Source organism: Rhinopithecus roxellana, chromosome 13, assembly GCF_007565055.1.
Source record: "Rhinopithecus roxellana isolate Shanxi Qingling chromosome 13, ASM756505v1, whole genome shotgun sequence".
Taxonomy (NCBI): domain Eukaryota; kingdom Metazoa; phylum Chordata; class Mammalia; order Primates; family Cercopithecidae; genus Rhinopithecus; species Rhinopithecus roxellana.
Genome location: NC_044561.1, coordinates 117,260,394 through 117,284,351, shown reverse-complemented (window position 1 = coordinate 117,284,351; position 23,958 = coordinate 117,260,394). Strand labels below are relative to the sequence as shown.

General features: G+C 49.8%; 1 protein-coding gene across 5 annotated transcripts in view; it reads right to left on the bottom strand.

The window, feature by feature from the left end:
- TOX2 (TOX high mobility group box family member 2) overlaps positions 1 to 20,119 on the bottom strand; it is a 158,709-nt gene extending 138,590 nt beyond the window's left edge. For 3 of the 5 annotated variants that reach the window (XR_004052833.1, XM_030915608.1, XM_030915607.1), the window contains exon 1: positions 19,981 to 20,119. Coding sequence is in view for 2 of the 5 variants with exons in the window: in XM_030915608.1 (XP_030771468.1) it covers positions 19,981 to 20,079 (99 nt within the window). In the remaining 3 variants the exon portion in view is untranslated. Of the gene's footprint in view, positions 1 to 18,761; positions 18,887 to 19,980 lie in introns of those variants that run through there. The other 2 variants (XM_030915610.1, XM_030915609.1) reach the window with 1 other exon arrangement.
- Positions 20,120 to 23,958: the final 3,839 nt, after the last annotated feature.

The following is a 23,958-nucleotide window of genomic DNA, read 5'->3' as shown; positions in this document are numbered from 1 at the left end:
GTATGACACTGCACCATTGCGCCTGCCCCAAAGCCCTCCATGGCTCCCCAGTACAGAATCCAAATCCCAGAGCCTGGCACTGAGTGTCCTCCTAGCCCCTCTGTACGAGCTTCTGCCTATCCAGGCAGGTCTGCAGTAATTTCCAAGGCCGCCAGTTCCCCTTCCCTTTCCACACACCCTCTCCCTAGGTGGTGTGGTCCCTTAGGAAGAGAAAGTATGTTCCTGGCAAGCAGGTTTGGGTTCCAATCCCACTGTGACCCCGGCCTAGTGCCCTTACCTCTCGAACCTCAGCTCCTTACCTGCACAGTGGAGGTGGCTTTCTAAATAGGATTGTTGTGAGTATTAAATAAATAATGTAAGTGAAATACGCATCCTATGATGGATACTAAATAAATGCCTCTGCCCTTCCCCATTCCTCTATGTTCTCCTCCTACTCTTGGAGGTCTCGCCTAAAGGTTCCCTCTGCCAGGAAGTCCTCCCTGAACACTGCAGGCCTCAGGGGTACTCTCTCTCTCTCTCTACCCCACCTTGACCTTGGGCTCTGAAATAAGGGCTGCCTCTTCCTGTGCAAACCCTCCCCCAATCCCCACCCTCAGCCTCCATCACATCCTGAGGACCAGGACAAAGGACCAACCACAACCATCACCTTGTGAGCCTGCAGCACATGCAGCTCCCAGAAAGGAGAAGCAGCCACCCCAGGGGACACAGCAGAGTCCACACTGGAGCCCAAGTCCTGCCTCCCAGTCCACCCTCCTCAAGGCCATTCTCAGGCGAAGATACTGTGACCAGATGACCACGAGTTCCACCCAGAACCCCTCTTTCAGGCTGTGTACCCACTCCCCAGGGGCTGAGTGCTGATGCCCACAGCTGCCCACAGCTGCTCCCTCTGGAGAAACACCTGCTGGGAGATGGCACAGGAGGCATGACACCTCTCCCTCTCCTGAGCAGCCCATGGCCAATGACTAATTGATATGTAGGGTGCAGAGGCACCACCCCAGCCTCCAGATAGGATGCACTTCCTGGTAACATTCCTGCTTCAGGGCCTGCTCCCTTTCTCCTGTGAGCACTCCCCACAGAACTTCTCGCACAAGAATCCTTGCCTCAGGCTCTGCTTCTAGAATCTCAGCCTACCACAAATGCCTTGATTCTCAAATCATAGCCCTCTGACCAGCATCATCTAGGCCTTGTTTAAAATGCCAGATCTCTGGACCTGCCCCAGATCTATGGAATCAGAATCTGCGTTCTCACAAGACCCTCATGTGATTCAGGTGCTCTTCCGTTTCAGATGTGCTGGTTTGAGGTAGGCAGTCACCAGCCCTCTGTGGGGATTAGCCAACTAACCTGGGTATTAACCAAACCCACTCCTCTCTCATGATAATCGTATTGCTAATATGCATGTTATCTGCTACAGTCTGAATGCTGTGTCCCCCCCAAAATTCACATGTTGAAATCCTGATGGTATCGCAGAGCCCTCCTGATGAGGATCAGTGCCCTTATAAACGAGAGCCCAGAGAGCTAGCTGGCCCCCTCCACCATGTGAGGCCGGAGTGAAACAAGGGCTGTCTATGAGGAAGTGTGCCATCATCAGACACCAGACTTGCCATGCCTTGATCTTGGACTTCCCAGCCTCCAGAACTGTGAGAAATAATAAATACCACTCAATCTCTGGTATTCTGTTACCTGAGCCCCAGTGAGCTAAGACATTATCCAAACTTGACCATCAACTACAGAAATGAGCCAGGTAATGGAGACATTCACCACCTGACCACCACCTGTGGGGGTCAACATGGTCCCCTTTGCTCCAGGTGAGTGTGATCCCCAACATTACCCAGGTGGAAGCTTCTCACCCTTCCAGTTTGAGCTCTAACCTCTAGTGACCATACTTGATCACTAGAATTCTGTTTCTCTTTGGTGCCTCAGGGTCTGCATTAGTCAATTACAGCCCTTGCCTCTACTTCCTTCTTGAAGGGACTTTGCCCCGGCCACCAGACAGCTAGGAAAGGTTCCCCAAAAGCACTCCCGGGGAAGGTGTCAGAAAGAGAGGTGGATGAGATTTGTCCAGGCCCCTGGAGGATACGTGGAGGGGAGCAAGGCCCACTGATGTCTCTGCTTAGAGGAAGAAGCTGCTGACCTGCCCTCAGTCAGAAATGGCAGGGAAGGCATCAACCCCTCTCCAACCCCTTGTCTTTAGCCCACCCCAGGGTGTGAGCCCCCAATCCTGGTGTGAGCCCCTCAAAGCCCCTCTGAGGGGATGTCCATGACCTTTGCAAAACTAAATGCAATAACCAAGTCCTATGTGCAGAGAAGACCCCAGAGTCAGCCCCAAAGGCTGCAATAATCCAGGCATGTGTTTGGACAGGAGGCACCCTGCAAAGCTCCGTCAACTCTGCCTGTTGCCTGAGGAGGGAAGCGGTTCACCTTTTGCTAATCGTCCTAATTCATTTTTTATTACTAACTTTCCTGTTTTTTATTTGCTGTCTGATTGAAGATATTACCAAAGGCATTTAAACAGCATCAGACCGTACCACAATGGCAAACATAACTCTTTTTATTGAAATCTGCATTAATATACATATAAGTCCCCAATCACAAAGACCTCAGGGTCCACATGCTAGACCTAAATGAAGGCAGATTTGGCAGGAGGTATATACACAGTGGAAGGGTTTTCAAAAGGTAATAAGCTGCGCCAGGAGAGCAGGATAAAATGGGCACTTTCTCGTGCTTCTGGGGAGTGGGGGTGACCCTTTCGGAAAATGACAGGTCAGCATGAATCAGGTGCCATAAAAATGCTCACTCTTTTTTGACCCAGAAATTTTACTTCCTGAGTCTTCTTTGATACTCCACTCTCCACCATACCCCAGATCCAACTCATCCCCAAACTGCATACATCTTCCCTCCTGTTACCTCCCACACCCTTCTCTTCATTTCCACTCCATCACCACAGTCCAAGCCAGAGTGGACCAACAGAACTTTCTGCAGGGATGGAAATGTCTGTATCTGCACGGCCCAATAGGGGCTAAAACACCCATATGTGGCTAGCGAGTACTCCAAATATAGCTAGTGTGAATGAACTAAATTTTGTTTTATTTTCCCATATTTTAAATGAAAAGAGCCACACGTGGCTACTGGCTACCTTATTGGATAGCGTGGCTGCAAGCCATCATCAATTCTCCCTTGAACCACAGGCACCACCTCCCAACTATTCTCCTGCCTCCACTCTTGCCCCATCCCATATTTCCCCCCACAGAACTACTACAAAGATTCTTCTAAAATGCAGCACACCTCCATGACTCCCACTGCTCTTAAGTCAAAGTCCAAGTGCCCAGACATGGCCTCCGAAGCCCATGTCTCCTGGCGACACTGGGCAGCCCAGCCCCAGGGAGCCCACAGTGTCACAGATACTAGATGGGAAGGGCAGTAGCACAGGGAAGGACAGCAGTGAAGGCCTCCAGGAGGGGGTGGGACTTGAGCAGAAATTTCACAGACGTGTGTGTTTAGCCAGGTGTGGTGGCACATGCCTGTAGTCCCAGCTACTTGGGAGGCCGAGGTGGGAGGATCACTTGAGCCCAGGAGTTGGAGACCAGCTTGGGCAACATGGTGAAACCCCTCATCAAAAAATTTAAAAATTAGTCAGGTGTAGTGGCCCGTGCCTGTAGTCCCAGCTGCTCAGTAGGCTGAGGCAGGAAGATTGCTTCAGCCCAGGAGGTTGAGGCTGCAGTGAGCCATGTTTGTACCACTGCACTCCAGCCTGGGCAACAGAGCAAGCCTCTGTATTTTAAAGAAAAAAAAAAAAAAAAAAAAGATGTGTGTGTAGGAGTTTGCCTGGTGGGAAACACTAAAACCAGAGGCCTGGCAGTCAGAGTCGCTCTGAAGTCTCCACCCATGAGCAAACAACAGAGATCCCCACACTTGCAAAGCTGATATGCTAGTGAATGGGATAGAGGAGGAAGGAGAGAAGGGCATAAACAATAAACATCAGGGATAGGTAGAAAGAAAGCGATGGGTAAGGGGCTTCCAGTGGACCATGGTAGGGCAGTGCAGTTTGCAAACCTTGAGTATTAAGAAGGCAAAGTGTCAAACACTGCCCTTGAATCTGCACCGTGAGATCATAACAGGTGACTCCCCTCATTTCCTAAACTTTTTGGCAGGTAACAGTGTTCATAATTTATAGTTTAATTTTTTTTTTAAGAGGAATGATAATTTTAGGAGAGAAGCCACCCAAAAGTCCTGCTTGCTCAACAGAAACATCCCCAAAGGCTGGAGATAGATTTTATTATCTCCGAAGGCCAGGCCAACTGTGCCCCAGATACCCCAGCCCAAGCAACTGGGAGTGACGCCTCCCTCCTGACAAAGGCAAGGTCATCATTCCCAGGGAGATGGGAAGGGAACAAAATGGGCTGCATCTGCCAGCCCTTGCCCCAAAAGGTCAAGCATTGATTAAAAGCCATGAAGACAAGGATTTCAAACATCATCTCTCTTGAATTATATCTCAACTTTCCTCCTTGGGCTCAGCTGAAGATGGTCCTGGCATGTTTCTACAATAAGAATTCTAAAATTCGCATGGATTGACACCCGCAGGCCCCAAACACTGTGTCCCTCACATATATGTGTTTAATCCTCCTGGCAACAACATATAAACAGGGTAAGTGAGGCCTAGAGAGGGTGAGTGGATTCTTCTTAGAAACACAGCCTGGGCTATGTTACGGTGGTCATCTCTGAAAAATATAACCTGCCTAATTCACTTGTTCAATCTTTCAACCACTTTTTACTGAGCACCTACTATAGATCAGACACCATGGGGATGCAATGGTAAACAAAATAAGCATGAGCCTATTGCTTCTTAAAGTTTATTATACTGAAGGGGGAGCAACCAAGTAATTTCACAGATATATGATGCCACGAAGAAAAATACTCAGAGGCAGCCGGGCACGGTGGCTCACACCTGTCATCCCAGCACTTTGGGAGGCCGAGGCGGGTGGATCACGAGGTCAGGAGTTTGCGACCAGCCTGGCCAACATGGTGAAACACCATCTCTACTAAAAATATAAAAATTAGCTGGGCATGGTGGTGTGTGCCTGTAATCCCAGCTACTCGGGAGGCTGAGGTAGGAGAATCGCTTGAACCTGGGAGGTAGAGGTTGCAGTGAGCTGAGATCACACCACTGCACTCCAACCTGGGTGACAGAGCGAGACTCCATCTCAAAAAAATTAATTAATTAATTAAAAATTAAAAAATAAAAATGCTCAGAGGCTATGGCAGAGAAAAAGCGAGATAACCGCACAGATGAGCAAGTCAGACTCTGGAAGATGAGGATGAAGCTGAGGCCGGGCCGGAGCCAACCATGTGAAGAATGAGGGCAAGAACATTCCAGGCAAAGGGAACAGCACGTACAAAGCCCCCAAGTGCAAAAGAACATGGCGGGTCTGAGAAATAGCAAGAAGACCAGGTGACTGGAATGGAGTCATTGAGGGGGTGACTGGAATGGAGTCATTGAGGGGGTGACTGGAATGGAGTCATTGAGGGGGTGACTGGAATGGAGTCATTGAGGGGGTGACTGGAATGGAGTCATTGAGGGGGACTGACTGACTTTGCTCATCACCATGTTCCCAGCATGAAGTCTGGTCCTAGAACAGAGGCTGGAAATGCAGACAGGGGCGAGCTTACGTGAGGACTTATGGGCCAAAGAAGGAGTTGGATGTTATCTACTCACCAGGGTAAGGCATTGGAAGGCTTTAAGCAGAAACCTAAGAAGATATGATTTAGGTTTGTCAGAGTTCATCAAGCTGCAACAGAAAGCCATTGAGCAGCTTTGTGGGTTCCTCCACGCCTTTTTTAATTTTTTATTTTTTGAGACAGGGTCTCACTCTGTCACCCAGATTGGAGTGCAGTGGCATGATCTCAGCTCACTGCAACCTCTGCCTCCAGGGTTCAAGTGATTCTCCTGCCTCAGCCTCCCAAGTAGCTGAGATTACAGGCGCGAGCCACCATGCCCGGCTATTTTTTTTTTCCGTATTTTTAGTAGAGACGGGGTTTCACCATGTTGGCCAGGCTGGTCGCAAACTCCTGACCTAGAATGATCCATCCACCTCTGCCTCCCAAAGTGCTGGGATTACAGGTGTGAGCCACCACGCCCGGCCCCATTCAGCAGGTTTTTATAGAGAAGGGACAGGATCCAATATGCATCATGAAGACATCAATGGTGGCCACCATGGCTCCTCAGCTCATCCTGACCTTTGGTCACTGGATAGTAAATGTCTCCAAACTCCATGGAAAGCTAAGTTTCCCCCGCTGGCATGTGGGAGGTGGCCACCTTTCGGCAAAGCAAGACAAAGCAGCAAATGACAGGGCATGTTGACAGAGCGTTAGACAGAAGTATGGCCATAGGCAGATGAAAAATTGTCCCACCTCAACAGGCCGTGACTTGCTGTTAGCATCAAGCCATTAAGGAAACACAATGATGTGCTTCGCTGATCCTGAAGGACATAATCCAGGTCGGCACGCAGACATTTAGTACTCCGTCCAAAGGAGCAGTAAAGCAACCAACACGAGAGCAGCTGGAGGAAACCTGCACTGTGCAAGTGGGCGGCCAGGCCCTTCAGTGCTTTTTATTCCTTCTCTCATTTAAAATCAAAGCCTGGCTCTTAGGCATCTGTAGACAGATTTGGAAAGGGAATTGAAGCTAACTACACCAGGTGCTTAAACATACATCATTACCTCATTTAATTTCATAAACAAGTAAGCATTGCTCATCACATTTTGTGAGAAAACTGAAATCAGAGATAATAAATAGCTTTCCAAATGCCCCTGGCTCCCTTCTTCAGCCTCACCTCTTGACACTCTCAGCCCCTTCTATGCCTTTGCATATGCCGTTCCTTCTACCTGGAATGCTTTTCTCTACCTTCTTCACTTGGCCAAGTTCTACTCACCTTCAAGCACAGGCAAGTGTCCCTTCCTCTGAGAAGCCTTCCCTGACTGTCCCCAGCCTAGCCTGGGGTCCCACACTCTCCTGTGCGGCTTCAACATAATGCTTACCACACACATTTGAAATTGTTTATTTCTGTCTCTCTAATAAGATCATGCTTCTCAAGGACAAGGACCATGTCTTTATCACCTGTTCCTGCCTGGCACCTACCACAAAGCCTTGCATACAGCAGGCAGTGCATGCTCTTTGGATGGCTGTATAAAGGAGGGAGAGAGGGAAGGAAGGAAGGAAGGAAGGAAGGAAGGAAGGAAGGAAGGAAGGAAGGAAGGAAGGAAGGAAGGAAGGAAGGAAGGAAGGAAGGAAGGAAGGAAGGAAGGAAGGAAGGAAGGAAGGGTGGGTGGAGGGAGGGGGGGAGGGAGGCAGGAAAGGAAGGAAGGAAGGAAAGAAAAAATTTAACTCTTCATAGGTGGCAAAGCCAAGATTTGATCCCAGGCCAGTATGTCCAAAGCATATCTCCCGGCGTGTGTGTGTGTGGGTGTGTGTGTGGGTGTGTGTGTGTTATATAGATCAATCAGAAAATGTACACAGTGTGGAATATATTTAGGACTCCATTCGTCCTTCCAAAAGAGATGCCAAAAATACCAGCCCACAGGGGAAAAAAGGAGGATGATGAATACGGGGGAAAGAAAGGGTTAACCAAACCCTTTTCCTTGTTGCAAGATAATTTCACCTTTGTTAATTGCAGAGCATAACTTCCCTGGAAACCTGATGAAGGTGGGATGTTAACTATGTTACCAGGCAACTCTGCTTACAGTAAAAATGACCCCTGATTGGTAAGTTGCATTTGAACTGGGAGGAACTATAAATAAGTTATAAATATCTGAAAAAGAAGCCATACTTTGGGGTTTCCTAGATGCAGTGACATTTGTACCTGACATGCCCCTGGGTCCTTGAAGCTAAGCCTAGGGAACTGTTACAATGGATATGGCTGCTGGGAGAATAAGGCTTCTAAGCCAGGGTGGCTCCCACAGCCACCCATTGCGTATCTCATCCCTTTGCACTTGAACTAGATCCTGGGAGGGAGGGGGCAACAAAGAGAATAGCTCCTGGCCACCTTGGTGGACCACTGCAGAGACTGTTGCAAGAATTACTAGTGCAGAAGAGAACAGCTCACGTGCCTTGCTGGCAGGCTGTGTCAGGCTGTGTCCCAAATCTTTCGAGGACACTGGTGCCAAGTGTCCCCTGTGTTCATCTTGTGAGTCTGAATGTTTCATTGGTCCTTAAAAACTCCCTGTGGGAATTGCAGTGAGAAAGAAGGGAACTGATACAGGAGAGAAAAGAGACAGTCCCAATGGGAACAAGCGCTACACTGATCCTGAACTGAAAAGCTCCTTAGACTGTATAATTTATAAAGGCACTAAAACCTAGTATAGGGTCTATGCTCACTGTTCTACAGAGGGCCCAGTTGACCTAAACAGTGCTTGGAGGAAGAAATGAGGGAGGGGAAGACTTACTTGCTCTCCCATAGACCTATAACCACCAACCTGAGATGCAAATGTGATTATGTGAAGAAACCATGACTCAGAGAGGCTAAGTGACAGGTCCAAAGTTATACAGCTTATAAGTGTCAGGATATGAACCCAGGCACTTCCATCAAACTCAAAGGCACATCTGGATCCAACATCTGGGTTTGCATAAAAATGAGCCTCCATCTCAGGTGGACATAGAGAACACAGAAAGCATGAGAGTGGGGGTGGGAGACCTTCCTAAATAATGTAAACAGGAAATAAATTTGCAGAATAAATGAGACATAAAGAGCCCAGGGTCCATCTTCCACATCATAAAGTTCAGTTCAAGTCAAAACACAGCACGATGGAACAATAAAATGTATGCATGGGATTGACCCTGGGTTATACTACTGAGTCGATTCATTTCCAACAAGTTTCTAAATCATTCCTGCAAATTAGGCCCAGCTTCGACATAAGCACATTTTAATTAGCTGTGATGTAAAGGCGCTCTAAGACACGGGACTAGCGATCCACTCTTCCAGCCCTACAGCAGGAGGAAGTGAGCTCCCCCTGGCACCCTGACAGCTGGAGAGCAAGCTCGGGCCAAATTTCAGCTCTGCCTAACAACCTCCTCTGCCGCCCTTCTGTTACTTGATTCATCCGGACCTCAGTCTTCTCACCTAAAAAATGGGGACAAATGTGCCCAGCATAGTTCTTAGGAAGACTTAAGGCACATAAGAAAACAAGAAAAGGCTGGGATCAGAAACATTACGAGATTGCTAGAAACTAAGAAGTCAAAGAAACAGACTGACAACGAAGCCTGTGAGTACTAAGAAACCGGCACACAACACTTAACTGAACCCCAGAACATTCCCAGAGAGAGGAAGCCTGCGCTGGGACCCCTGTGTCTGTCCAAAGCCCTAGGAGAAGCTGTTTGTTGGTTTTGCCCCCAGGCTAATGCCAAGGAGAAGAATTCTCTAATTGAAATGAGAAATCTCCCTGGGAGACTCCCTCCTGTGGGTGGGCCAGTGCCCACCAGTGCCCTGGGGGTAACTGCTGGCTTACCTGAGGGACAAAGAGGCCCACAAGGACATCGTAGGCTCATCCCACACTGCAATAGAGTCTGCACTCACACAGCACATCCAGGGCGTTTCTACTCAGCATCCACACTGCTCACCCACGCAGTCATGGCTTCCACCCGTGCTGAGGAAACTCGCAACCACAGGACAGATCTAGACCCCCCCCTCCCATTTACAAATTTAAATGTCAACCAAGAATCACCAGGCATTTGTAGAAAATATCAGCATAAAAGAGAGGCCTAAAAGTAAACAGAAGAACCACCAATTAAACAGAGTTAAATGCAGGAAACAAAAGACCACTTTTTTAAAAATCGAATTACCATCTTCAAAGAGATTCAAGATAGTCAAATATCCATAAAAGAATAGACCATGATGAGATGAGATCAATCAAGAAACTCAGAATTCCAGGAAAATAAAAAAATGATTACAGAAATAAAAACAACGAATGTATTAAAAGTAAGGAATTGAAGAAAGGGTTTGATGAGAAGTACACCCTCCACACCCTTTTCAGTGGATACCCCGGGACACAGGGCTGTGTGTGGAGAAGGGAGAGGGACAGAGAGTGACAGGGACTTCACTTGTGTCTTTCCTCTTCTAAAATACTTCTGTGTGTCTTACAAGGAGCAAAACCAATGTTTAAAAAATAAAAGAGTGGCAGGACTCAAGAGAGAAGGGGAAATGGTAGAAAGTGAAGTGCAGTGGGGAGTGAGTTAATGAACGGTAGCCACACCACAATAGCCTATGTTATGGCTAAAGGTGACCCACTCCTTTGCCTCTGAGCTTCCTGGGAGTTCAGTGAAGGTGAAAGGCAAAGCCAGGGACACTGACCTGCACTGAGGCTGGGCAGAGCAGACGGCCTCTTGTTGAACGAGACAGGACTCCAGCCCAAAGAGAAAGCCCTGGCTCTTGTCCAGAGGTGACCTCCTTAAGCATGGCCCAGAAGCCCCTTGGAGACCCATCTGGAGTCCTCCCTAACAGATAGGAAGGTATATGACAGCTCAGTCCAAGGACTCTGGAATCCCACTGTGGAGTAGAGCATCTTTAAGCCCCTAAAAACTCCATTAATTACCATTCGTCTTCCTTTGGACCCAAAAAGTAACTATCCTGCCTTTCCTACGCAGAGCAGGTGACACATCTCTCTCACTTCATGAGACAAAGAAGAACCTTGAGCAAGTGAGTGACAGTCACTAAAAGTCATCCACATGCTGGCCCTTGACTTCCTGGGAACCAAAAGGAAGGTGTATTTTCTCTGCAGGATGCATCTCCCTGAGATGGTCACAGTGTTACTCCCCGGCCATCTTCCATATGCTCATCCCCCAACCCCAGGAATATCAGCGGCTGGGCTGGCAGCTCACCCTTCAATGGGACTGCCCTCTGCTGCAGTGAACTCCTTCGCCCAAGGGAACTGCCTGCTGTTCACCTTTAGGCCTCTCACTTATGCTGAAGTGACCGGATGATGCAGGAATCAAAGGCTTGGGCAGTACCCTCATCTCTGTCTGGGGCAACACTGAAGAGCCATCATAGCGCCAGAGCTCCCTGTGGGATGGCATTCATCAGAACCACAGGCCAGGCCAGGCCAGCTTCTCCCCCGCCCAAGCATGTTTCCTCCTGTGTCCCCCGCAGTTGCACCCCTTCCACCCACCTCACCGCAGACAACTTCCCCACATACACCTTCCATGAGCAACTCTCCATCTCAGAGTCCATTTCCAGGCAACCCAATGTGAGACTTTCCCCATGGTGAAGAAGACTCTCCCCACGACTCACCAAGGGGCTTGAGAAGGACACCTAACCATGTCCCCACCAGGGCTCCATGCCCCAGGCCAGCAATACATCTCTACTGTCCTCAGTTAAGGCAGGACAATCCTGCCACGTTCTAGTCTAGACCAGAGGTTCTCTAAGTGTGGATCCCAGGCTGGCACCATCAGCACCATTGACTTGCTGGTAGTGCTAACTTTCAGCTCCTCCCCAGGCCTGCTGAGTCAGAACTTCTGGGAGTGGAGCACAGCAGTCTGTTTTAACTGCGCTCCAGGTGATTCTGGTGGGCTAAAGTTTGAGAAGCAGAGTATCTATCGCAGGCTACTGGGGGAAATCAAATGCAAGTCATTAGACTTTCCCACCAGCAGAAGACCAAGAGACAGTCGTTGAGGATGGTCAGAATCCAGCAGCGTGATGCATTCCGTGCTTTTGCACTGCACCCCTGGTTCCAGGCACACTCCTCTACTTAAAGCCCCACAGGCTGGGGTGCAAGGCTCTTCATAACCATCTCTGCTGATGTCCCAACTCGCACACAGGCAGGTTTCCCCTCCTTAGGCTTACAGTATCCCCAAACCACCCCTGCAATGGCTGCTCCCTCTGCCTGGAACACCCCCTACCACTCTACATGCCCCCAGGTAGCCCACCTGGCATTCCTGTAAGACTCTGCCGTTGTAAACCTTCCCACACTCCTGGCGTTGGCACTGCTCAGCCAATTTTATATTTAATTATTACTCTGCATTTTGAGCCAATTGACTATAAATCCACATAGCCATTCACCCAGTAAATAAAACTAATAAAACTTTTCTATGGAGTCACTGAGCCTCCATGACAGCGCTGAATCCCCAGCACCCAGTAGGCACTCAATAAAAACCTGCTGAACATCTGAGAAACCCAGCAGTAAACAGGCCATTAAATATTGAAAAACCACAATCAGGTTGCTCATGCCAGCAGGCACCAGAATTAGCAACTGTACAGTAGCAAGTTTTAAATATCAGGGAAATTGATCAAAATGTATTATCCTGTGTCATACAACATCGTTTCACTAAGATATAAAATTACAATTTATCACAACTCATTAGGTTAATAATCACTTACCATATGTTTTTACTGTTGCTCCCAAACCATGCTGAAAAATCACCCTGTAGGTCTGAATCCATGTAAATAAGATGACTGTCAACCCCTTGGATATAGGATTACTGAAGGGAGACAGTGGACTGAAGCCCTGGCCAGAAAGCACGGGCCCTGCGGCGGCGCTGCAATTCCCTTCACCACTAACCTCTAGTTTACCTGTGCTACACTTTCTTCCCACATCACTGGTCCTCAACCAGAGGCAAAGTCTGGAGACATTTTTGTTTGTCACTACTCGGGGAAGGGGGATGCTCTTGGCATCGACTCGGTAGGGCCTGGGATATGGCTAAACGTTCTACAATGCATGCAACAACTCCCACAACAAAGGGTTATTAGGTCCAAAATGTCAGTAGCGCCGAGGCTGGGAAACAGCACTCTAGATTAGACAGAACTTCCATACCGATTACTTTAATCTGATCTTCACAGCAACAACAGAAGGCAGGCATTTCTGTCCCCGTGTACAGATAAGAACGCTGAGACCTGAGCAGCTAAGTGATGGTATAAGGTCACCTGCCCAAGTCCGTGGATGGTGCAGCTGTGATTTGAACCAATTTCTCTGCCTCCAAAACCCACTTTCTCTGCTACACAGATTCAAGAAGGTAGCAGAAGGTGGAGGAAATGAGCAACTCTCTCCCGGTTCATAATTCCGGACACTCCAATGAGAGACTCCTTCAACCCAGAGGCTCAGGAAAATCAGGTCTAGGGACCAAGACAGGGGAGCATCCGATGTTGGGACTGCCAGCAGCCCAGGGCCAGAAGTGGTGGTTCATGCATGTAGTCCCAGCATTTCGGGAGGCCAAAGTGGAAGGATCATTTGAGCCCAGGAGTTTGAGCCTGCCCTGAGCTATGATTGTACCACTGCACTCCAGCCTGCGCAACAGAGCAAGACTGTGTCTCTAGAAAAAAAAGAAGAAGAAGAACATGGCGGGGCAGCTGTGGGGCATCCTCCAGCAGCTGGTGCAGAAAAGCAAGTTCCTCTCGCATTTTAACTTTCAGTTGGGCTGCTCTTTGTGGATGAAAATGAAAGCATTTCCTGCTGGGGCCAAGTGCTACACACACGTGATCTCCAACCCTCCAGCTCCGAAGGGGAGATGTCAATGTCCCCATTTGACAGATGAGGAGACTGAGTCCAGGGAGGTTAAATAACTTGCCCGCCCTGATGGTGGTGAAGGCAGTGTTCAAACCCAAGCCTGCCAGGTTCCAGAAACCATGCTGCCTTCATATCCTGAGACCAACTCCAGGAAATCAGAGAAGCAAAATAGATTGCCCTACAGAATCACATGGGGCAAGAAGCCACACAGCAGGGGGATCCCTGGACCAAGGGAGAGGCACAGGACATTGCCCTTCATGCAGGCTCAGCTCCTCTTCCCGTCTACAGGCTGCTCTGTTTGCCAGGCTCTGTCCTCTGAGCCCACTTTGGAAAGCTCCTCTAGGAATGGAAGGTCAGCCAAAGACTCTGCGCCTCTGCCCTGCCCTGCCCTGGACTCCTTGTGCCCCACAAAGTCTTCAGATGACAACAGCCAAACAGATGCTAAGTTCCTCAAGCCACAGGTTACAACTGGCAAGCCCTAGATTCATTCATTCTACAAATATTTGCTGAGCATCTATGTGTCAGGCTAGCACTGGGAATACAAAAGTAAAGGCAGATACAGTGGTTCCTGTCCTCTCAAGGACAGCAGGCCCATCTCCTCAAAAAGCACCATTCCCACCAGCATTCCCTCCCAGTGCACCCTCCACAGTTAGAAAGGACGTTCTCAGCCTTTATTTCACTATATTTCCACCCCCACACCATCCCTCTAGCCTGAGGGTCACCGATTTGCCTTCCCTTTGCACACAGGGAAACAGAGGCCCAAAGAAGGGCACTGACAGGCTCAAAGTCACCCAGCAGATTGGGGGCAGCAGTGCCAGGCTTGGGCTGCTGGTCCTACCATGCAAAAGTCCTGGGGTCCTTCCTGGAGGAGCCTCCAGCACAGGTTGGGGGAGGAGCTACAGGGAACATGTTCAGATGGAAAGTAAATGAGAGCTTCCTAGCAGAGAAGCAGACATCCATCTAGTGTTTCCTGGGACCAGCCATCTCAGCTCTAAGCCCACCCATCCCAGGGTACCTTCCATGGGACTCCCTAGCAGCCACCTGTGCCCCTGAAGAAAGGATCTGCGGGAATCTCACCCACCAAGGATGCTGGGCAGGCCTCACGCAGGTCAAGTCCAGATCAAGTCTGTAGTTTAACCCCACTTCATGAATTTTTGTCAAAAAGAGCCTCCAATCGTTCATTAACCAAGCTCGCCCAGATCTCATCCTTACAAGATGCTGTGCCCAGAGCTGTGTGGGTGGGAAGTTGAATCCTTCACCCACCAGCACATATTTACTGAGCAATTATGAGTCAGGCACCATGCCATGTGCTGGGCAGAATTCCTGCCTGCCAGGAGCCCACAAAAGCCTGTACACAAACAACCAAACAACTGCTACACAAAGTGTGGTCCTTGGATGGGCAGTAACATCACCTGGGTAGCTCATTAGACATACCAATTCCTAGGGCCCCATGCCAGACCAACTGAATCAAATCCCTGGGGGTGGAGCCCAAGAATCTGTTTTTAAAATCTTGCCAGACAAAAGACACGGAATCAACCCAAATGCCCATCAGTGTTAACCTGGATAAAGAGAATGTGGTACATATACACCATGGAATACTATGCGGCCATAAAAAGGAACAAGATCATGTCCTTTGCAGGGGCACAGATGGAAATGGAAGCCATTATCCTCAGCAAACTAACATAGGAACAGAAAACCAAACACTGCATGTTCTCACTTATAAGTGGGAGCTGAACAATGAGAACACATGGACACAGGGAGGGGAACAACACACACCGGGGCCTGTTAAGGGGATGGGGCGGGGAGGGAGGGAGGGAGAGCATCAGGATAAATAGCTAATGCATTCAGGGCTTAACACCTAGGTGATGGGTTGATAGGTGCAGCAAACCACCATGGCACATGTTTACCTATGTAACAAACCTGCACATCCTGCACATGTATCCGGGAACTTAAAATAAAATAAAATATTGAAAAAATCTTGCCAGATGATTCTTCATGTGTACATAGATTTGAGAAACACTATTCTAGACCACAAGTCCTTCCTCAACTTCCCTATTTAAAATCACAAACCAGCCCCAAGCCTTGGGACCCCCAACTCCCTTTCCTGTTCCATTTTTCTCCAAAAGTCATATTCCAAACAATCATGATACCATATATTTCACCCATATATTTATGACTTCCCACACTGATAGATAAGCTCCAGAGGGCAGTGATTTGAGTGACTTTTGTTCACTGCTGCAGCATCAGTTGCCTTGTACAGTGCCTAGCACCAAGAAGTGCTCAATAAATACTGCTGGTAGAATGATGGATGGCAGAACATGCCACATCCTATGTGGTACCAGTTCTTGGGGAAGCCTGGAAGGAAAGAGAAGTTTGCTGGCTGTGAAGCACCACATGGGGAAGGTGGCACCCAGGTTGGCCTTGATGAAGGCCTTCATCCCTTCAGTCCAGGGATGAAGGATGCTGGAACAGAGATGCTAAGCCTCTTCCTGGAATGGCCCCAGATGGTTGATATTGTTGTTATCTAATTAGTAGCTGGTATGTGCCAAGAACTGTCCTAACCTGTATCACCTCACTTAACCTTCCAGAAACTCAGAGGTAGGCAATGTCGTCTTTGAGAGATCACCAAGACTCAGAGATATTAAATGATTTTCCCTGCCCACAAAAAGACTTGTATAAGAATGTTCACAGCAGCTTTACTTATAATAGCTCCAACTTGGAAACAAACCCAAATGTCCACCTGCAGGTGAACGGATAAACCAATTGTATTATATGTATACAATATAATATTACTCAGCAATTAAATGGAACAAACTAGGGATATATGCAACAACCTTGATGAATGTTGAAGACATTATATTGAGCAAAAAGAAGACAGACACACAAATGTTTATGCTGCATATCAAGTTCTAGAACTTAAACATGGTTAATATACCTAAATTGAACTTAAAGAAAGCACTGGTAACAGAAATCAGGTAAGTAGTGGCCTCTGGAGGTGGGCATAGGGCGTGCTGACTACAAAGGGATGTGAGGGAACTTTCTGGGATGACGGAAATGTTCTTTCTCTATCTGGAGTGGGATGTTGGTTACATGAGTGTTAATATTTGTCAAAACTCATGGAACTGTACATTTAAAATCTTCATGTTATTGTATGTAAATCATATCTCAGTAAAAAATGAGCTAAAAATCATTTGCCCTAGGTCACTGAGCAACAAACGGACATTTGAACCCAGGCTTGCCCAGCTCCAATGGCCAGTTTACATTAGTTTGCCATAGTTGAGCAGGGATCCCCCAGCTGTCCCCCAGCCTGGTAAGATGCCTTGCTAAAATCTGAACCAGGAGTTCATAGTTACCCTAAGAAAGATGTTATAGGCTCTAAACCCCTAAACCATGACAGAGACTTGCAAAAAAGCCAAACAAGTGTCCTGCTGGGAGTCAACCCTGGGCTTAGGCCTCATCTTCACTCCTTACTTGCTGTGTAATCTGTGAGTACACTCCTCTGTGACTCAGTTTCCCCTTCTGTAAAGCAAAGAAGGAGGAGACCAATGGTTCCCAGCATGGAGCCACAGATGATGGGAGCCATGGGGCCACAAATCCCTATGCTCAAAAAGAACCTTTATTACATTAAATAGTAATGAGTCTTATTCATACCTGGTAAGCTGTTTTTCTACTGCATGCTAATATTGTGATTAATAAAATACACATCTATTTCAAAGCAAAAATAAAACCATAACAGCTTTTCATTAGTGTGTATTTTCTCAAACAAAAGATACCAAAAGAACAACCAATGTTCGTGACTTTGGTTTAAAGAGGCTGGGAATCTCTGTGTAGAGGATCGCTAAGGGGACAGTCGCCAAGGGGATGGTCGCCAAGGGGACGGTCGCCAAGAGCCCTTCCAGGTCAACTGCCCCATAGTTGTCGGGCATCGCTTGGGCAAATGCTTGCCCTTATGTATATAAAGCCTGGCTCCCTGTGCAAGGAGCCTCATCTGGGCTCCAGGGACAGAGCCCCCCATGTGTGGGTGTGTCCACCCCACAATGTGTGGATGCAGCCAGGCCTGCAGGCCCCAAGTGTGGTCACTACTGCGCCCTGAGCCTCAGTGTCCCCTCCAGCTTTGATAGTGACTAGTGTAAAAGTGGAGCTTGGGCATTTCCCTCCCCAACCTCTTCCCCTCCACTTCTTGAGCCAGAAAAGGGGAGTTCCCGGTCACCGCCCGGCCCTACCAGCCAAGCACCACCACTAAGGCCATGCCCACTAGGGAATCCCTTACCAAAACACCTCTAGCCCCTAGCTAAGTATGGTGACCTCTCCCCTCCCACCTCACCCTGCTCTAGCCTGAAGGACTGAGTAGCAGGTTTCACATCCCAGTGCAAACTCAGACCTTCCTTTCACCTATTCAGTGGCTCAGCAGCATCCCCACCCCCATCCCTGCCCCGCCCCATTCTAGACACATCCTCAGCTATGGGCCAGGGGGTCCTACATCCCACACAGAAAGAAACCAGAATCGCTGGCCTCTCATTCCCTCCCTGCCGGCCCTTCCCGGCGAGATTCGCACAGGTTCTGGTGCTGAGTCAGAGGTTTACAGAGCATCGTAATAAAGCAGGGGGTTCGGCTGAGTCCTGCCTCAAAAGGCCCCTATTAGGGGCAGCCCCACCCTGGCGAGATTTATAGAAACACCACCCTCAAACGCAGCGCTCCAGGCTAAGCCCCTACCCACTCAGACTTTGAGGCACAAATGCCCAGCCCACCCACACCCGCAAACCAGAGGCTGTAACCTACCTCGCCAACTTCACGTTTTGAAAAATAACAGAGCCAAGGGCAGAAGACAGGCCAGCTGCCCCCACACCCAACCTTCTCCTCCCTGAAAACTCCACTTGCTACTTTTAATCTATTTCTCCTCCATCAGACTGGAGGCAGCTCCTGAGGCTACCATCCCCCCCCCCCCTCTTCGGCTTCTAACTTTGCAGGTCACTGGACAAAAGAGAACCACCCCCACTCTTCGCGAGACCTCATTTGTCGCCCACCACCGCCCCACATCGCGCAGGCCCTAGTGGCCTGGACTCTTCCCGCCCCTGGCGAATTGCGGGGAGGCTCTGCCAGAAGCCGCTCCCCTAGGGCCTGAGGACGCACTCCGGGAGGCCCAGCCAGGGAAGCCCCCGGATCCGCGCCAGGACGCCCCCCTCCTGCCGCATCCCCACTACCAGGGGCCTGACGAAAAGCCTGCGAGGTTGGGGAGAGACCCTGGGGAGCGCCGATGCAGCCACTGGACGCGCACTCACCCCGCATCGCCAAGGAGCCCGCGCGTCTGCTCTGGGGCCACGGGAAACCCACGCGCGCTGTTCAATCCGGGCTCCGAGTGACGAAAAGCCGCGCCTGGCTCCAGCCGGCCCGGGACCCACGCACCTACCGGCGGACGCGCGGACAGTCTCGCTTCCTAACTAAGTTTGAAAGTTCCCTCCCCGGCGACCGAAGGGGACGTGGACTGCACAGAGGCACCCAGGCCATCCGGGCTGGGCCAGGCGGGGCAGTGAGACCTGACGCCTCGGGTTCGGGGTTCCAGGCACGCAAGCCTCCATCGCTGGGAACGCGCCCGGCGCAGCGCAGCGGGGACCTGGCTGGGGTAGGGGGAGGAGATCCTGGAAACATGGAGGAGGGAGGGTGTCCCGCACTACAGCCCCAGCCTGGAGGGACGCCGGCTAACCGTTCCCAGGAGGGGACAGGCCTCTATTGGCCGCCGCCTACTAGGAATCCGAGGCCCCGCCGGGCAGTGACTGCCAATTACTAAACTGCCCAATTAGTGTGCAGCGGCGCTGAAAAGTTAAACCTCGACGCGCGACTGTGGATGACCGAGGTGTGGCCGTCCCTGGGTGTGACCGCGTGTGACTGTGTGGCCGTCAGGACCATCTGTGTCTGAGGCTCACCGTCCAGCGGGGTGGCTGTGTGTGACAGCGTGCGCCTGGGTGAGGCGTTGTGGCTGCGAGCGTGTGACTGTCGAGCGACTTCTTTGTGTGACTGTCCCCCGCTGTGCCTGAGTGTGACAGCGGGTGAGGGCATGTCACGGTGTGTGGGGCATCGGAGCGTCCGTGGGTGACTCGTCTGTGGCGGTAAGACTGTTCGTGGGTGAGCGGCTGGGTGTCGTTGTGTATAGGTGACTGTCAGGGTGACTTTCGTGGGACGGCGGGACCGTGTGAGCATTGCCTGGCCGACTGCGTGTGGCCGTGGGCCACTGTGTCAGCTTGTGAATGACTGCGAGGCTGTCAGTGGGACGTGAGTGAGGGGCCACTGTGTCGTCGCACGGGTGGCTGTCGGGATGACTTCTGCCCGCGATCCCAACAACTTAGGGCGTGAGCTTGGCCGCGAGGGGATCGAAGTGAGCCGCCCGTGCCCGTCGGCGGGGCTGATGTGCGCGGCCCCGTGGGACCCCTGGAGCGCCCGCGTCCGGAGCTGCCAGGTGACTCCGGCCCCGCCCGCCGGGGACCCCCGCCCGCCCCCGCCTACCTTGCCGCCGTGGTAATAGTCCAGGTGCGCCAGGCCGGTCGGCTCGGCCCCGGGCCGCGCGCCCACCGCGGGCGCCGAGGGGTACAGGCGGACGTCCATGGCGGGCGCGGCGGCGGCGGCGGCGGCTCCCGCGGGCAGTGCCTGGGCGGGCGGCGGGTGGGAGCCAGTGTGCGAGCGGGACTGCGAGCGCGGGGGGCGGGCCGGGGGCGGTGCCCGGAGGAGCGCCCCGCCCCCGCCCCGCCCGCGCGCGCTATTGTTCCGGCCTCGGGCGCTGCCTAGGGCCGGGGGCCTGGGGGCCCCGGGGCCCAGGCCGGGGCGGGAAGGTCCGTCCTCCGGGCTGGCTCCCCGCTGGGTCCCCCGCTCGGCCCTGCATCCCTGAGTGGGCGCGCCTGTCCAGACGGCGCTTTTCCGTCCCGCCTTTCGCCACCCACGGTGAGGAGAGAGAGAAGCCCGAACGACACCCCTCCCCAGAAGTGGGACACTCCCTTGCCCTAAATATTTGAGGCGGCGCTGGCCCCCGCCCCGCGGCGTGGGTGCGGGGGGAGAAGAGGAAGGTGGTGACAGGACCACTTTGGAGATGGGTGCTGCCTTCCCCGGGGGACGCGAGCCAGCGCTGGAGGATGCTCTTAGGATGCCCGCCCCCTCCTCATCTCACTGATCTGAGTCAGTTTGAGAGCCCCTCCCGGAAATTGCCGCGCTTAAACTCTCACTCACTTATGGGGAAACTGAGTCAAAGACTTGCAGCACCAGTAATGGAGCTCCAGGAGGGTGGGCTCCCTTGCTCCCAAAGGATCCAGAACTGAAACCACTTGGAGAAGGCAGAAGGACCCCACCCCTTTTAATGATAGGGAGGGGAGGGCTGTAGTAATGCCTAGAGCTGGAAGTTCTGAAGAGGGGTCTAGGATCTGCCCGCAGTCACGGTCTCTTGGAGTGAGGAAAGAAAGAAACTGAGATTGAAGTGGGATGACTCTGATGGTGGGTCAGAAAGGTGACTGTGAAACGGGGATCCTCCCCAACCAAAAAAAACCCCTCTAGTTCTTGATATCACTTGCTGGTTGCTAGCCTGTTGCACCCCATCCCCCTTTTCATGCACGAATTGTCTACACTAGCAATCTCCACTAGCAATCTCACTGCTCACTGACTGCTCCAGCCAGGTATGTCTGACTGGGAGAGGCCAGGAAACAGAAGTCAGCCAGAATGGCATTCTTGTGTGGCATCAGGATATAGGATGCCACTGGGAGAAAAGGACTTGAGCTTCCTGCCCACTCAGGAGCTAGCTTAGAACTTAGTTCTCAACTGCTGCTTGGGCTTTGCTGGTCCTGGCCTAGAACTAGGACCGTAAGAAAGATGCATTAACAAAAGATAGGTGTGGGAAACAGACATTCACTGAAGGCTTGGGAACAACAGAGGGAAATTATAGCTCAGAAAGGAAAGAACTTCCAAATAAATTTCAGCAGTCATTGTTTCTAGAAATACAATGCCACACCTCATCAGAAAAAATTTTCCATTGTCCTGTCTCTATTTTTTTCATCTGAATAGCCAAATGACCAGCACTCTTTATTGAAAAGATCACCACCACCTGCCCCCCTACCCACACACACACATACTCTTCTGCAGTGCTAACATTGTCATAAATCAAGTAGTCTATATGTACATGAGACTGTTCCTGAATTCTCCTGTTCTGTTAGCCTATTTTTCTCTCCCTGTGCCATTAACACAATGTCTGGATTACTGTGGCCTTATCAGTCTAAATGTCCCGTGAAATAAGTCTACCCACTTTGTTCTTTAAGACTGCATTGGCTCTTCTTGATGTTTATACTTTCACAGAAATTTTGGAATCAGCGTACCTACTTATATGCATACATACAAACACACTGACACAGTCTTGCTGGGATTTCAATTGGTATCACTTTGAACCTTTAGATCAATTGGAATAAAATTAACATTTTCAATAGTAAAACTTCTTATCCATGAACATGGTATGTCCCTTCATTTATTTGGAGTTTTAAAAAAAGTTATCTCAGTAATGTTTTGTAGTTTTCTGTGTGGAGACCTTGCACATCTTTTATTAGATTTAGCTCTAGGTATTTTTTGTTGCTATTGTGAATGGCTTCTTTATTTTCTGTTTGTTGTCAGTACGGGGTTGTTGTTTTACAACAAGTCCACAAGTTCTTTGACAACCTTCCCAAGAAGTAGAGTCTAACACTCTTCCCCTTGGGAAAGGGTTAGTCTTAGTGAATGGGTTTTAACAAAAAGAATGTGACAGAAGTGAATCTATGTGACTTCTGAGGCTAGCTAGATCATAAAAGTTAATAGGGCTTCTACCTGGCTACCTCTCTCGGGACTTTTGTCTTTGGAACACTAAGCTATCATATGAGAACTCTTAGGCTGCCATGCACTGAAGAAGCCCAAACTAACCCACACAGAAAAATCATATGCAGAGACCCTGATACTAAGTAAAGAGGGATTCCTAGCCAGTCCCCAGCTGTGCCAGCTCCTACTGTTCCTGTTCTGTTATCTGACTGCACCCACATGAAAAATGCTGAACTGTGCAGATGAGCCCTTCTTGAATCCAAAATGCACAGAAACCATGAGAGATAATAAATGATTATTGATATTTTAAGCCACAAAGTTTTGGAGTGATTTGTTACTTAGCAATATAGGTCTGAAACATAATATAAATAGATTTTTATATAATGACCTTGTAACCAGCAACATTGCCAAACTCATTTATTAATTCTAGTAATTCATCTGCAGATTCTTTTCTTTAAAAAAAATTTTTTTCTATCTCATCTGTAAAAATGAGAGTTTTAGTTTTTTCTTTTCAATTCTTATAAGTTTTGTTTCTTTTTCTTGCCTTGTTGCACTGGCTAATATCACCAATATAATTTTGGAAAGAAGCAATAGTAGCACTCTTGTCCCATTCCTGATCTCCAAAGGAAAGATATCAACATTTCACCATAGTTATAATGCTTGCTGTAGTTTTATGTTTTGTTTGTTTAATTTTGCTTTTTTGTTGTTGTTGTTGTTTTGAGATGGAGTCTCACTCTGTCACCAGGCTGGAGTGCAGTGGTGCAATATCGGCTCACTGCAACCTCCCATTCTCTGGTTCAAGCGATTCTCCTGCCTCAGCCTCCCGAGTAGCTGGGATTACAGGTGCATGCCACCATGCCCAGCTAATTTTTGTATTTTTAGTAGAGACAGGGTTTCACCATGTTGGCCATGATGGTCTTGATCTCCTGGCCTTGTGATCCAGTTTTTTTTACAGAGACCTCTGTTGCAGGTTGGGGAAATCAGTCTTCACAGAAATACTCTGGGTCAGGAAATAAGACTGCTGTGGCCATTTTACAGATGAGAAGATTGAGAGCCAGTGAGGAATGCACGTCGTGACAGTTAATAGTAGAGCCAGGACTACACCTAAGTCTGGAAATTCCACCTGGAACACTTCCTACTGCCCATATTTCCACAGTGTTGGTCCCACTAACTCTGGCCAGAGGTGTAGAACAATGTCCGCCAGAGTTTGAAGACGCATGTGCAATGGGTCAGCTACAGGCAGCTATTTGACTTCTCTGGAGCCTGCCAGCAGCAGCAACCATAAACCCTGCCAGTCACCTATATCCACTTCCTTCCCTGGGGAGGGAGCCAGCACCAAGGAGATACCTGAGAAGTCCAGCAGCAAAGTCCAATAAGGCCCCAAAGCTTGATCTTGCCACTTCATGTTGGCAGTTGATCAGACAGGAAGCTGATGACTCAGTTCCCCCAAAGAAACACCACAGCCTCATCTGTTGTCTTGAAGATGGGAGTGATGCTTCAGTTCTCCTCTCTTCCCTTTGATTGCAAAGAAATACCTGTGAGAGAGGAACCTCAGATCTCAGCCAGTAGCCCAGCTGGTCCAGTCTGGAGACTCAGAGTATTTGTTCATCTTCCAGCTCTCAGTTCTGGTATCATAAATAGCTGAGATATCAGAATATATATGGG